The sequence below is a fragment of the Priapulus caudatus genome, unplaced genomic scaffold (assembly GCF_000485595.1).
Source record: "Priapulus caudatus unplaced genomic scaffold, Priapulus_caudatus-5.0.1 Scaffold1532, whole genome shotgun sequence".
Taxonomy (NCBI): Eukaryota; Metazoa; Priapulida; class Priapulimorpha; order Priapulimorphida; family Priapulidae; genus Priapulus; species Priapulus caudatus.
In genome coordinates, this window is record NW_014578593.1 from 54,664 (window position 1) to 71,180 (window position 16,517).

The 16,517-nt window shown below is 46.7% G+C and overlaps 2 protein-coding genes across 2 annotated transcripts in view; one reads left to right on the forward strand and one right to left on the reverse strand.

Moving 5' to 3' along the window:
• The window catches only part of LOC106816922 (signal recognition particle subunit SRP68-like), a gene marked incomplete in the record, with an annotated part of 21,913 nt that extends 19,389 nt beyond the window's left edge, over nt 1-2,524 (forward strand). The window contains 2 exon segments of the mRNA XM_014821564.1: nt 204-350; nt 2,253-2,524. Coding sequence (XP_014677050.1) covers nt 204-350; nt 2,253-2,486 — 381 coding nt within the window.
• A 3,157-nt stretch (nt 2,525-5,681) lies between these two features.
• LOC106816921 (E3 ubiquitin-protein ligase SHPRH-like) lies at nt 5,682-15,731 on the reverse strand. Its single transcript, XM_014821563.1, has 14 exons — nt 15,699-15,731; nt 15,158-15,361; nt 14,801-14,962; nt 14,423-14,459; nt 14,138-14,299; nt 12,920-13,014; nt 11,555-12,762; nt 10,869-11,009; nt 10,718-10,777; nt 9,695-9,821; nt 9,044-9,126; nt 7,892-7,998; nt 5,955-6,076; nt 5,682-5,772 (listed from the first exon to the last, which is right to left on the reverse strand). Exons 1-14 carry the CDS (start codon nt 15,724-15,726, stop codon nt 5,738-5,740), a joined length of 2,571 nt encoding a protein of 856 aa, XP_014677049.1. The 5' UTR covers nt 15,727-15,731; the 3' UTR covers nt 5,682-5,737.
• Between the last annotated feature and the right edge of the window lie 786 nt (nt 15,732-16,517).

The window sequence follows — 16,517 nt, forward strand, 5'->3', positions numbered from 1 at the left end:
TCGTCGTCGTTCGTCGTCGTCTCTCTCTCTCTCTCTCTCTCTCTCTCTCTCTCTCTCTCTCTCTCTCTCTCTCTCTCTCTCTCTCTCTCTCTCTCTCTCTCTCTCTCTCTCTCTCTCTCTCATTATATACGAGGGTGTGACAAGCATGGATGTGGGACAATGTGGGACGGTGAGTCATCCGTATCCGCTGTGTGTCGTTACAGCAGCAGCAGCAGAGTATCAGTGAGCTAGATGAACTCACTCAGCTAGTAGAGAGCAAGCGCTACTCAGTGCAGGCGAACAGCATACTGGACAGCGTAGACACGACCACCGACACCCTGAGCCGACTCTCAGTCAAGGAGCAGACGCTGGTAGGTTGTACGATAACACACCCACATAGTGCCATGTAACACCATCTAACACCATGTAACATCATCCAATGCCACGTAATGCCACGTAGTGCCATGTAACACCATCTAACACCATGTAACATCATCCAATGCCACGTAATGCCACGTAGTGCCATGTAACACCATCTAACACCATGTAACATCATCCAATGCCACGTAATGCCACGTAGTGCCATGTAACACCATCTAACATTGTGCAATGCCATGTAACACCATGTAACACCGTGCAATGCCATGTAATGCCACGAATCAACATCTAACACCATGTAACATCATATATGCAATGCCACGTAATGCCACGTAGCACCATGTAACACCATGTAACATCGTTTAATGCCACTTACACTATGAACTAGAAAAACGGACAAAATACGGACTAAACATGGAAATGGTGCAAAACGCACGGAGAGCTACGGAAAATTACCCAGCTAATTACTGTTTGTAGCAAAATATACGGACTCCTACGAAATAACCACGGAATATATACGGAGTGCCAATTAACTCTGTCTGATATCGGTGAGTCCGTGTTTATTACGTACATACTCCGTAAATTTGCCGCAGACCAGCAGCGCGAGCTTTTGATGCAGCGAAATGATAACAGGTGCTGATAGTGCCAGCTATTTACCATCGCTTGCTAGTATAGTGCCAGTACTCACACCCGGGCGCGGGCGCGCGGCATCTGGAACCGATGTCTACTAGTGGAGCGAGGCAACGACTCGCGTGCTGGCTGGTATAAACTGGTGCAGCGCTATAAGCATTGTACGTGTCACTGGCGTGTTGACACAGTGGTTTAATCGCGTTCCTGTGTAATTGTGTCGTATTGAGAATTGTCTATACAAAACGCGCATGTCGTGTTGCTGTGTAATAAGTTACTTATATTATGTACAGTGTATTATATATATAGATATAGATATATATATATATATATATATCCGTCGTTATGTTTGTCCACAAAAATATATTAAGCATTTTATATAAAATGTTTGGTTTATTTTTAATTGCCTTGAGAGAACTTGTAATACGATCAAATTCGGGTATTGATGCAAGAAGACTCACGCTTGTGCAAGCACGTGTAGACAAACATATATCAGCACCTGTTATTATTTTGCTGCATCAAAAGCTCGCGCTGCTGGTCTGCGGCAAATGTACGGAGTTTGTACGTAATAAACACGGACTCACCGATATCAGACAGAGTTAATTGGCACTCCGTATATATTCCGTGGTTATTTTGTAGGAGTCCGTATATTTTGCTACAAATAGTAATTAGCTGGGTAATTTTCCGTAGCTCTCCGTGCATTTTGCACCATTTCCGTGTTTAGTCTGTATTTTGTCCGTTTTTCTAGTTTATAGTGTTAATGCCACGAATCATCATCTAACAACATGTAATGCCAGATTACGCTATCATTAACCATGTAACAGCGTCGTTCACCATGTAACAGCATCGTTCACCATGTAACAGCATCGTTCACCATGTAACAGCATCGTTCACCATGTAACAGCATCGTTCACCATGTAACAGCATCGTTCACCACGTAACAGCATCGTTCACCATCGTACAGCATCGTTCACCATGTAACAGCATCGTTCACCACGTAACAGCATCGTTCACCATGTAACAGCATCGTTCACCATGTAACAGCATCGTTCACCATGTAACAGCATCGTTCACCATGTAACAGTATCGCTCACCATGTAACAGCATCATTCACCATGTAACAGTATCGCTCACCATGTAACAGCATCATTCACCATGTAACAGTATCGCTCACCATGTAACAGCATCATTCACCATGTTACAGCATCGTTCACCATGTAACAGCATCATTCACCATGTAACAGCATCGTGTGCTACTTGTCTTGCAGCCGCTGGCTAATCGCTTGGAGAGATACTACGAAGATCCGGCGTTAACGAAGCAGAAAGCGAACCTCGTCTCATTCCCACCCGACTTTCAAGCCATCCCCGCCAAGCCTCTGTTCTTCGACCTGGCTCTCAATCAGGTGGAGTTCCCGTCGCTGGAGGACAGGATAGAGCAGAAGAAGGCAGCCGGAGGTCTCTCAGGGATGGTGAAGGGATGGCTGTGGGGAGGCAAGAGGTAGTCAACGAGGGAGAAAGGGAGCGAGGAAGAGAGGGCTAGAGGGAGGGAAGGGTAGAGGGGGAGAGGGCTAGAGGGAGGGAAGGGAGCGAGGGGGAGAGGGCTAGAGGGAGGGAAGCGAGGGGTAGAGGGGGAGAGAGAACGAGGGGTAGAGGGGGAGAGAGAGCGAGGGGTAGAGGGGGAGAGAGAGGAGGGGTAGGAGGGGGAGAGGAAGTGAAGGGTAGAGGGGGAGAGGAAGTGAAGGGGTGTGTGACAGCAGCAGCAGCAGTAACACTAGCAGCAGCTCTCCTGCACTCGACACAGCACGTGATACGGAATAACAGCTAGGGGCTCTCCATCTCAACAATAACGACATGCCGGCTCACCAGGTGTCTCTGCCGTCTACACAACATCTCGGAGAGCGATTGTATCAGATGCTGGATTTGCATTTAGATGTTATGGCGGAACTAACGATGTGTTAATTGTTTGTCATGGCAACAGACAAGTCTCATCATCTTTCTCGCTTACTCCACCATTCCCATGGCAACTTTGCTACATTGCTAGGCATGTATGTTTTCTGCTTTACGTTAACGTCTTTATTTCTGACGTGATCAGCTGGATCGAGAATAGGTCATGTTCACTATGACATCACGCTGACAGGGAGGGATGTACAGTCTGCAGTGAGTGGATCGGCCCTGAGCGCATTTATTTCTTACCACAATTATTTCTTACTTGCGTTGTTTTTTGGCTAATATATTAGATGGGAACTAGCGGTATTATTGCCGTATATGTACAGTTGCTATGGTAACATTGTGGTTGTCACACTTACCTGTAGAGGGCGTTGTAACAGAGCATCGCACGAGGTCCAGTGACTTCCCTGCCATCCTCTTTCATCCATCTCTACCGTTGCTATCCTCTTCCTCTTCCATCCATCTCTACCATTGCTATCCTCTTCCTCTTCCATCCATCTCTACCATTGCTATCCTCTTCCTCTTCCATCCATCTCTACCATTGCTATCCTCTTCCTCTTCCATCCATCTCTACCATTGCTATCCTCTTCCTCTTCCATCCATCTCTACCATTGCTATCCTCTTCCTCTTCCATCCATCTCTACCATTGCTATCCTCTTCCTCTTCCATCCATCTCTATCCATTGCCATCCTCTTCCATACTTCTCTCCACCCTGTGTTCGCACCCTGCGGTACTCACTAACATGCCCTTGCTGTGGTCTGCACCACATGCCTTGCCTTCACAGATACGAAAATGTATCATTCAGCGACCTTCAGTTGACCTATTTGATCGTACATTCTTGGTGCCACCATGGTTGCGTGAGACAATAGTGCCGGTGTGTGGGTTAACACGTGAAGATTATGATTCGCTCCTCCTCCAATCATGTTTCCACGGTGGCTGAGGTGACATCACGGTCGGTTGTCACCATCACCATGGTTACGGACACTCAGTAGAACACGTGTAAGGCAAGGTCAATCCAAGGTTATATGCTGACTACGACACGTATCGTGTCGGCTGTGTATGTAGAGGGCGCTGTTATCAGATCGACGTCATGGAAGCTGTGAGGTTGCTACGGATGCTGCAACGAATGGCGACAATTCTGTTTTTTTTGTTTTATTTGGTGTCTGAGTTTATGGTGCTGGAATAAATTTGGGCGCACCTGCGCATATGATATAAACTACTCTATGGTTCTTGTATTCTGCCATTTATGTTTAACAATGCAACGTAGCAGTATAAAGTGTGACACTCACTTCGTCAGTGTCTTCTGCAGTTGTAAACAAGTTATCATTCTTTATACTAAACATGTAACGTTGTCACTTTCACATTTGTAGCAGCAGAAGCTTCTTTACCTAACGATTGTAATGAAATAATTAGATTAATTGATTAAATTACTATACCCAACACTGCATGAGGTTCCCTGTACAGAGGAGTAGAGCTCCACGTGTGTAGTGCAGGGTCAAGTAAGAAGTACAGGTGTGTTTAAAATAATAACAATAACGAATTAGTTTTTGTTCATCAACATAAATAACTGAACTGTATTAGTTTCATTATTAACACGTAACTCTGTCGTACATGATTAGATACTGACAATTTGTGCTTTACATGGTACGACGAACATGATAAATAGTTGAATGATAAATGCACGAACAAGAAACACCACGTACGTGAACAACATATATCTGCAGTGTGAACAACAAAAGCCGAAAAAAAAGAAGTAAATAAATAATAGCAGTGAACAACAGTTGTTAGAATATTCGGTTCGGTTCGACGAGCAGCGAAACAATGACAACATTGTGAACAACATATATCCAGGGCCAGACTGGCGGTCGGGAGCATCGGGAGTTTTCCCGGTGGCCTGGGCTGCTAAGTGGCCTGACCCCCAAAATAAATTGAAAAAAATAAATCTGCGGCCTGCCAGGCCATATAGTTACGTTTGTGATTCACATGCGCTAAAATTCACCAGAATGCACGGAATGAAGTCTTTGTAACAAAACTTTTCCTGGTGGGGGAGTCCCGGGACCCCCAGACCTCCCGCTTAAAGTGGCCTGACTGGGGCTATATTCCGTGCTATATTTCCTGGCCTGAATGATTTTCCCAGTCCAGCGCTGCATATATGTGCAGTGTGAACAACAAAAGCAGGGTGCGTAAATAAACATCAGCAGTGAGGCCACAATTAAATAAATCTTTGTTTGCCCTCACCCGACCCAGGCTGAAAAGTTTGGGTAGGTAGGTAGGCTTTTTATTTTATGTTTTTTGAGGGGGGTCTTTTTACAAATTCAGCATGGTGTCTACATGCTCGGGTGTGCGTGTGTGGAGATACCTTTTTATGTTGAATGTTTGTTTTGCTTGGTACATAATTATAATGTATTGCCTATAGATTTATATAATGTACAGTGATACAATTTGTAAAAAAAAGAATGGGAAAGAACATTAAAAAATTTCGAGTCGGCCCCTTTTTGGCGGGTCGGTCGGGAGAGGGCAAACAAACAATATTTCTACTATGGCCTGATGTGTGTGAACAACAGTTGTTAGAATCATTGGTGGCCGCCGCAACGTCCAACCCTCCTCATCATTGTTTTGCTGCTCGTCGGACGCGGATAACGCTGTAGGCGTGAGAGCGAGCGTCACCGCTGCGACGCGCGTACAAACAACGGACATGGTGCGAACACGCGGTCGATCGTTGATCATCAGTCTTCATCGTTGATCATCAGTCTTCATCGTTGATCATCAGTCTTCATCGTTGATCATCAGTCTTCATCGTTGATCATCAGTCTTCATCGTTGAACAGCGAGGTGAGGTCGCCTAGATAGATAGATAGATAGATAGATAATAGGTTTATTGCAAAATTAGTATTTACAACGTTACAATTAAAACAAGTTTTGCAAACACGACCTCATCGGGCCGGGTAAAACTGAAATTGATGATATTTACAATAATATATGTCCTATAATAAGATACAGATATTGCTTCAGATATTGGTTCACCTATGGTGAGTGCGTTGTCGTCTGTGTCGGAGCTCATGGGAACGGCTCTCACTGACTGTAGCATGTTGTACATCCGCTCCTCGATCGTGTTCCTGATCAGGAAGTGATGAACAAACGTCGCCCTGGCAACAGATAGCAACGTTGCAATGTGTATATATATATATATGTATCAGGAGTTAAGAAAGACAAATGTCTTGTCTTTATTAACTCCTGATATGTATGTATATATCTATATATTATACATACCCAGTGGGCAACAGCACCTTGAGTCGACATCGTATATTGGCCGTTTTTAGAACCTAACGTCGATTGATGTGATTTTGACGTCTGTGCGACATCAATCTACAAATGTTGGGAGACGTTTGAGAGAAATGTCATCTCGACATCCACAAGAAATCAAATATTGACCACTTTTTGTTTTTAGTTAAAAATAACTTTTAATTTTTTAATTTTGTTGTCTTCTTATGTTAATCATGTTAATTATGTTCATTATGAATTATCTTCAATAAATACACAATAAATAGCTATGCATACGTCATATGTTCATCGTTTAGCAAACGCGCAAAGCATTATGGCTAAAAGGTCTCGACAGCAGAAGTAAAAGAATCAAGAAATCAGACAGGCATAATTACAAATCCAGCTAATCCATCGAATATACACAGTATCATGCAGTGTTTAAAAAACATACAAGAAGGCAAGTGAGTATTTCTACTATTGTTGTTATATAGTAATTGTCGTGAAACCAGAGTAAACAACTAAATTAATTTGTTGTCTTATGTTAATCATTATCATGTTCATTATGTTATCTTCAATAATCATCATCATCATCATTTCAGGTGCTGACTGTCAGCCATGCTGCGCACATCCTGATCTCTCTCCCCCTTGTGATATTGTCCTCTACACTGTTTCAACTTGGTACATCTTTGTACATTGTTTCTTTTTTGTACATTTTCAATAAAATTAATACATAATAAATATCTATGCGAACGTCATATGTGTTCATCGTGTAGCAAACGCGCAAAGCATTATGGGTAAAAGGTCTCGACAGCAGAAATCAAAGAATCAAGAAATCAGACAGGCATCATTACAAATCCAGCTAATCCATCGAATATACACACTATCAGTGTTTAATAAAACATACAAGAAGGTATAAGTGAATATGTCTACTATTGTTGTTTGTCGTGAAACCAGAGTAAACAACAATATCGCATATTTTCCTATTACCTACCTATATGTATTTCACATTCAGCTCCAGCACATGTATTTAGCGACATGTGCTCTATACAACCACTTAAAACTTCCCCTAGTTTGTTTGCTCTATATAATGACTGCATTCACCGATCACACTACGACACCACCTGCTAAGTACTGCATGTAGTGTAGAATTAATTAACACATGGTCCGACCAAGTTGTTATAATATAAGCCTTCTAATTAAACAGTCAACATTTACTTTGCACATCTTACTGTGGGTATGACAATATTGGGTACACCAATATGCTATCAGATATAGTAATCTTAATCAATAAAATTGTAAGATCTCAAAATAATACGTTAAGTTGAAATATCTTTAAAAAAAGTTCATGTCTTCTATAGAGATAATATCATAAAAGGTATTCACGTCCCACTGATATTTTTTGCCCACTGGGATATATATCTTGCGTGGCTATGAGGGCAACATGAACATCATGTGTTGCAAAAACTCATATTACCTGAGCAACTAAGCAATAATTGTTTTGTTTTATGTGAAATCAATGTAATAAATTGATATGCTTCTCATCATTCCCCAAATTCTCATCACTAGCACCAGAGAACGAGAAATCTAAATTGCAATACATGGTGGCGACATGGTTTTGTGACGTGATGTCGTCAGCGAGGCGCGGTTACATTGTTATAATTGCTCGCACTAATCATATGCGAACTTCTATTACAACTTACTTGGTTTGACCAATCCGATGCACTCTCCCGATAGCTTGTAGCTGATTGGCTGGGTTGAGGATTGGCTCGACCAATAGGACGTGTGTTGCTTCTATCAGGTTGAGACGCTTTAGGCTCCGGAGTTAACAGGCAGCAAGAGGGCGCTAATGTCAGGCGCGTTTGAATGCTGAGAGGTTGTCCTGGCAACAGACAAACACATGCTGGTAGCAGGGATCTAAATAAAACATTGTAGCGGTAAGGCAAGGTGGTGCCTTGGGTTAAAGTTTTAGACAGCGCGGTAATTCATAAGAGCATAAATGATTCCTTCTATGATGTGTCCAACGGGGAAATTACTTAAAATCAACTCTCACTAACAAATTACCTTTATGTAAAACATAGTATGAATAATACACGGGGAATTTATGGAAGGACCTGGAAGCAACCCCTCCCCCGCCCCGCCCCCCCCCCGCCCCGACGCCGTCACTGCCGTAAATATCGTCCTATTTTATAAAGGTGACCACTGGAAGGAGGGCAACCGCTGAACCAATGAACCTTGTAGTGTAGCTGGTGACAGTGAGTAGACAATGTAGTAAGCTATACACAGCACTCAGTATTCTTCATACGAAGGGGGCAGCTTGTAGTGTAGCTAGTGACAGTGAGTAGACAATGTAGTAAGCTAGCTATACACAACACTCAGTATTCTTCCATGACAGGGGACAGCTTGTAGTGTAGCTAGTGACAGTGAGTAGACAATGTAGTAAGCTATACACAGCACTCAGTATTCTTCCATGACAGGGGACAGCTTGTAGTGTAGCTAGTGACAGTGAGTTGACAATGTAGTAAGCTATAACAACCACTCAGTATTCTTCCATGACAGGGGACAGCTTGTAGTGTAGCTAGTGACAGTGTGTAGACAATGTAGTAAGCTATACACAGCACTCAGTATTCTTCCATGACAGGGGACAGCTTGTAGTGTAGCTAGTGACAGTGTGTAGACAATGTAGTAAGCTATAACACAGCACTCAGTATTCTTCCATGACAGGGGACAGCTTGTAGTGCAGCTAGTGACAGTGAGTTACAATGTAGTAAGCTATACACAGCACTCAGTATTCTTCCGGCAAGGGGACCACAGACGTGAGAAACTCCTTCTATATGAAGGGAAGTTTTACTAACCTGGAACTTGTTGTTAGCGTGCAGCATCCTGTGTGTGATGTTATTCTCCCTCAATGGCTTGTCCAACTCATGTTCAACACGTCCTGCCACATGAAACACATGCAGACAATCGTCAAGCCCACGGTGACAGCAGCGCACAGGCCTGACACAGCCGTTGTAACAGGTACATGCTGATATAAGCCAGCTGACTATGTCAAGCCACGGTGACAGCAGCGCACAGGCCTGACACAGCCGTGTAACAGTACATGTGATATAACCAGTGACATCGTCAAGCCCACGGTGACAGCCGCACACAGGCCTGACACAGCCGTGTAACAGTACATGTGATATTAACCAGCCGACATCGTTCAAGCCCACGGAGGTGACAGCCCGCACACAGGCCTGACAAGCACCGTGTAACAGTACATGTGATGACATCATTACTCAGCTCGTAACATGAGACTGTGGCTTGCTGATGGTAACAGGAAGTGACACAAGAGCATCTACTACAGTTAAAACTCGCCATAAGTCGTCATGCGTCTAAACTCGTTCATTCGCATAAGTCGTCATGGAAGTCAAAGTCCCGATTTTCTCTCATAGTAAACGTAAGTCGGCCACAAAAATATGCTGGTCCCAAAAAGTTCTCGACTTATCGCGCATTTTACTAAGTACTTTTGGCAATTGTAACACAAGAGCATCTACTCACGGCGGAGAAGACGAGTGACTTGGCGGAGGCATCTTCTCGCTGTATGTTCATCAGACATCTCACGATTGCTTCCACCTTCGTAGAATGACTGCCCTGCAGCAGCAGCAGCATAAACAAATACAATAATATCTGTTAACTACAATCGCAATCATCGGCAAATTTATCAGCAATCTTGTCACATTGAATCAGGGTCATAGTAGTAAGACACATGTTGAAAAAAGGAACTTATAAACTCTTTCGTGGACGGCCAAAATAAGACTTTTTTTACCGCAGTTTCTGAGATAGATCACCGAACTTATTAAATACACTAATAATATTTATATACACAATGCACAGCCGTTTCGCCCGAAATTCAAAACAGAAAACGTTGAAAAAATCGGTCCTTTAGCAAAAAATAAGGACTATTAAGATACTTTTTCTAAGATTTCACCAAAAAATAAGACTTATTAAGGGCCCTTATTTTATTTTTGGCCAAAATAAGTACTTATAAGACTTTGGAAGACCCGCTTACGAACCCTGTGATTAACAAAATTAATGGTGAATGTGTGGAACTGTACTGTAATGGGTGCCACCCCCACTCCCGTACATTAATGGATGCGTCCGTGCCACGCCCACTCCCGTACATTAACAGGTGCTTCCTTGCCACGCCCACTCCCGTACCTTGATGGTATGACCTCCCCACCCCCGTAACCTTGATGGGTGTGACCTCCCATCCCTCCGTTACCTTGATGGGTGTGACCTCCCCACCCACGTTACCTTTGATGTGTATGACCTCCCCACCCCCGTACCTGTTGGTATGACCGTCACCCCTACCTTGATGGGTATGACCTCCCCACCCCCGTTACCGTTGATGGGCCGCTGTGACCCCCCACCCCCGCTACCTTGATGGGTGTGACCTCCCAAGCCCCCGTAACCTTGATGGCGGTATGACCCCCCACCCACGCCCCCACCCCCGTACCTTGATGGGTATGACCTCCCCACCCCCGTACCTTGATGGGTATGACCTCCCCACCCCCGTACCTTGATGGGTGTGACCTCCCCACCCCTACCTTGATGGGTATGATCTCCCCACCCCCTACCTTGCATGGGTGTGACTCCCCACCCCCGACCTTGATGGGTGCTGTCGCGGCGGAAGCTGACGTGTGAGATGTGCGAGTGTTCGGCTGGTTCGCGACACACGGGGCAACGTGTGCTGCGGCGCTGACCCCCGAAGCTATGCTGCTCCACCAGAACACGCATGCAGCCCTCACAGTAGCAGTGTGCACACGGCAACACACTCCACTGTAAACAACAACAACAACAACAACAACAACCATGAACAATAGAACAGCAGCCCTCACAGTAGCAGTGTGCACACGGCAACACACTCCACTGTAAACAACAACAACAACAACCATGATCAATAGAACAGCAGCCCTCACAGTAGCACTGTGTGCACGGCAACACACTACCCTGTAAACAACAACGCGTGGCAACACACTCCACTGTAAACAACAACAACCATGATCAATAGAACAGCAGCCCTCACAGTAGCAGTGAGCGCACGGCAACACACTACCCTGTAAACAACAACAACCGTGAACAATAGAACAGCATATTACATAAATGACATTGTACAAACAATGCTTGGAACTGTGCTGCAAAGTCAATAATTTGGTGCGTATACAGGAAAACCACAAACTGGCATAGCCATCACAACCTATCAACAGTATCTAAGGATGTGTATGTGCAGGCGTGCATGTGTGCGCACATGTGTGAGCGTGCGTGTGTGTGTGAGCATGAGTATTCATCAACCATGGATAAACCATATAGAGTTCAAGTCTCACCTCGGTTCCTAGAGGCTTGTAGCAGGTGGGGCAGGGGTCGGGGTTCGAACCCCCGTTCTTGCCGTATCCCGTGCGTTCCAGGTTCCTGAGGTAGACGAGCTGACCCAGCCTCCGGCGTAGTTCTCCCGCCGCCGCCACCCTGTCCGCCTGCAGCCTCAACCGATGATCACCAAGCTCCCGCGGCTCAATCACGTGACCCGGCAGCGCTGCGCCCTCTGGTGGCTGCTCGCCCGTGCAGCGCAGGCGCAACCTGGTGGTGGCCATGTCTAGTTCGTCGTGCGCGGACACGTGATGAGAGAGAGCCATCCACATCGCGCGCAGACAGCGAAACTCCTTCTTCAGGTCACGCATGTACGAGACGTGTGCGTCCGCGTCCCGCCTGTCCTCGCGAGACATGTGTCTCGCCTGAGACAGCAACAGCAGCTTGAGACAGCGCTCGACTTCGCTGTCCGCCCACGTGCCGTGACCCCGGGTCGCAGGGTCGGCCACCTCCCCCGCCGTCTTCCCCCGCCTGTCCCTGAAGTCAAACAACCACGCCTCGTACACAGCAAACTTCTTGTCTGCCTTGCAGAAATCACAGCTCAGCTGAACGTTGCCCGACGCAGGCCGCAAGTGACACTCCACCGCCTCACAGATGGCGCCGGAGGTCGGCGGGCGGTCCAGCCTCGCTAGCGCCCCCTGGAGGTCATCGTGTGACTTGCGCAGTGCACACATGTGGTCGAAGATGATGTATTCAAGACCACGCAGGGTGCGGAACTTGTTAACGATGCTGTCCTGGTGGCTGATCGAGTCTAGGTCGACTTGAATACGCTGAATGACGTCATCCTCAGCCTCCTCCTCAATCACGCGCTCGATCACGCTCGCCCACCAGGGGGCATCGCCATCTCCGCACGCGCGCGCGAGATCGGCAGGGTTTGTCAGCGCCTCCCGCAGCTCACCGCGCGCCGTCACCACGGCTGCAGCGGCGCTCTCTAGGTAACGGGTTCGCAGAGTGTTGGCTTCCTCTGCTAGGGTGGCGTCACGCAGCGTGGGGGCGACCCCCAGATGGCGTTGTGAGAGCGTCTCGTGCAGGTTGTGTAGGGTGTGTAGCCGCTGCAGGGAATCTGTCTTCAGCTCATCAGAGTGTCGAGCTATGGAGGCCAGAGCTTGTCTATAGTAATCCACAGCCTCCTCTAGCGCCCCCTGGATGACGTGTAGCGCAGCCAGACCTGTAAAGTAACAGTGAATGTATACTAGCGCCCCCTGGACTGTTGACGAGTTGCCTGTTGTTAGACAATGGCAACTGAATAACAATGGTAACCATGGCTACGAGCAGAGATGGTTGCTAGACGATGGTAACTATGTAAAAATGGTTGCCATGACTACCGTTAAGAGCAGAGATGAGTTGACGATGGGACTCCTCACTCTCTGTGACGGCTTTCTTAATAAGATTATCCAACAGTTCCTCCATTGTCATCGTGCTGCAACAATTACACAGAATCAGACTTAGAGGAAGAGAGGAGGGGAGAGGGAGAGAGAGGGGACAAGTAATAGAGGAATAGAGCTTTAGGGGGTACAAGTTTACATACGGAGCGAAGACATGTACAGCGTGAGGAGCACGGACCAGAGTGAGGTTGTAGCCCGACAGCGCTAGTAGCAACAGCAGCAGCAGCAGCAGCAGCAGTAGGTAGTAGTCAGCAGCTAGCAGGTAGCAGCAGGCAAGGCAAGCCCGCATTCGAACGCCACGTCAGAGTGGACAGGCAGGCAGCAGCAAGCAGACAGTACTAGGATGAGCAGCTTTTTAGTAAGGTAACTTAATTGCTTAATTAGACCAATTAAGTTAGCAGACCAATTAGCGTATGACTAAAGCTGGGTAAGTGTTGAGTATACGCAAGGGAATGGTTTAGCTTCCTCAGTTAAAGGCAAACGTTAAGCGGTAGTTTTCACCAGCAAGCCAGGCAAGCAGCTTAAGCAGCTGATAGTAGCTAAGCTCCCGCCTCTAAGCCCAGACTTCCTAAGACAGGGTCTAGACAAAGTATGCACGCACAAAAGTCAGTACCAGCACCAAGTCAGTAGTTAAGTAGTAAGTTAAGTTATACAGACTAGCTTAGGAGTAGTACGCACTAGGAGCAGAGCAGCCAGGCAGCAAGCAGGCAGCAGGCCAGTAGTAGTAGTCAGCTAGTAGCCAGTAGCAGCCAGCAGGCGAAGCAGCAGCAGCAGCAGGAGCAGAGGAGAGTAGCAGTAGTGACAGCAGCAACAGCAGTAGGCAGAGGACGCCAGCAGCGTAGCAGCGCAGGTAGCTCAGTAATGTACACAGCATGACAGCCAGTAAGTGGAATTCCAGCCAGCCGCAAGAGGAGTAACGCAGCGCCAGCGTAACAGTAACATAGTAACAGCAGCAGCCAGAGTACGCAGCAGCGCAGTAAACAGTAACAGGGCAGCGTAGCAGCAGCAGCAGCCAGCAGCAGTAGCAGTGAGTAACAGCAGCAGCAGCAGAGCAGTAAACAGCAGGCAGCAGCCCCAGCAGCCAGCAGTAGTAACAGCCAGGCAGCAGTTGAGCAGCAGCAGCAGGGACAGCAGTAACAGCATGGGGTATAAGCTCACGTTCTGCAGTAGCAGCAGCCGACCCGCACACCTGTTTGACGATGACAACACGTTCGCCTCTGCCGCACCTCGAGCCAACGGACTGTAAACAGTTTCTGCACTCGTGTGTCGGTCAAGGACTCGTCAGCTTCACGTTGTTGGTGCATGCCAACGACACAGGTTCTGCAATGAGATAGGGGAAGACCTGTTAGCTAACGCTGCCTGGGTAGGGGGCGCCGTATTCAATCTGCTTCAACAACTTCTAGTTGAGGGGAGGGCAGACAGTACGTATATCTCGCGACGTACCTTGGTGGCCTCCGCAGTGCAGTGCTCATGCTGCCGTCTATAGAAATGCTCCTCTACAGGTGAGAAGACAAGCCAATTGCTGTGCGCTCTGCCTGCGCCAGGATATCTGTCTCAATCACTCACAAACAAAACGGGAGTGGGTAGTGAATTTTGTCTTAGACTAATGCATTAGCTCAACAGCTAGCGTATATCATCATGCCCTCTCTAGCTGCGATCGCATTTATCAACTTTATTGTTCAGCATTAATTAAATTATCGGTAATGAGCGTGTGCGGCGTGCTTTCCGCACTTCCCCTCGTTCGACCGACGCTCGCTTGCGACAACCAAGTATGAACATGTCTATAGATCGCCGATGTGCGCTCTGTTAACTCTGACCTACCTGTCTCCACATCCTTCTTCGCAGTTCTCCACAACACCCTAGAGATGGCGCTAATCATCGGCTTGCTGTTACCATGACAATAAGGCAGATACAGCTGCTTCTGCCACCAGGTTTTCTCCCAGTAAGGATCGGTGCCAAGAAACATAAGCAGGCCCTGTAGATCTAAAACAACGAGTGAAACAACACTGAGCTTTTGAGACAATGTCTCTTCCTCAGGCTATTAACAGAATGAATGACACCATATATATCTTAATCTTAATGTCATATAAATATATATATTATATGGGGATATTATATCCATATGATATTGCGCTGTGTTATTGCAGGACGCTGCAACGTGACATGTAATGCTCTCACCATCTAAGCCGCGTTCGATGGGTGTGCCGGTGACACACCAGCGATTCACAGCTGTCAACCGTAGTGCCATCTGAGCCGTGTGAGAACTCACACTCTCCACCATCTGAGCTTCATCCAGACAGACACGCCACCACTGCACCGCCACCAGGGGGCTCGGTACAGCCATGAAAACGCTTAGCATGGCGGAAACGTCGACCATCCTCACCTGTCAGAAAACACGTAAACACCTGTTATAAACACGTAAACACACGCTCACCTGTTATAAACACGTAAACACACGCTCACCTGTTATAAATACGTAAACACACGCTCACCTGTTATAAACACGTAAACACACGCTCACCTGTTATAAACACGTAAACACACGCTCACCTGTTATAAACACATAAACACATACTCACCAGTGACCTGTTAGAAAGACAAACACATGCTCACCTATTATCAAGACAAATACATGCTCACCTGCTATAAAGACATAAACACACATCACCACACATGACGGATGTGTAGATAGTGAGGGCTAGAGAGGGGCATTACTTACCTGTGGCTCGTGTGGGGAGACCAAACATATTGATCTCTTTCTTGAAAAGCCTGCATATGTTTGTCGATGACAATATCATGTGCAGCCGAGATGTTGCCGGCTGCTAAAAAACTGGTGCTTCTGCACTCCCGGGGATAGAGCCTGCAGATATAAAATGAAAAGGGGGGGGGGGGGGGGGGGGGGGGGGGGGGGGGGGGGGGGGGGGGTTGATTTACAATGCTAGCAGTTCCATACACTCTGTCACAAGCTGGTATCAATGATGGCTAACACTGCATTGCCCTTCAATGAAACAATGATTATATTATACCATAAACATGGATATATACATATTATACATGAGATTATGATGTTATCAGACATAATTGATTTCGACTTAGACCTGTACAATGTGGATTTCCACACATAATTTGAAAAGATTTGTTTACAATGTAGAACGCTTTATTATACTTTGACCTGCATTATATCCAACAATGACAGTTATGTCGAACACACACTGAATTTTACAGCGGACTGTGACACACACTCTCACAAACTTATAGAACAGCACACACACACAACTAAGGCCGCACACACACACCACCACACGACCGCACGCACGCACATACGGCACACACGCACGCACACGCACGCACCGCACGCACGCACGACGCACGCACGCACGCACAGCGGAACTCACGTACGCAAACGCAAATTTACGGCCAACGCATTAGGCACGCCGCTACGCACGCCTCACTGAACCTGAACGCACGGACACGCACCCGCATCGGCCCCACGCACCCCAGAGCAACCGACCACACAACACCAACACCGACTTCACAC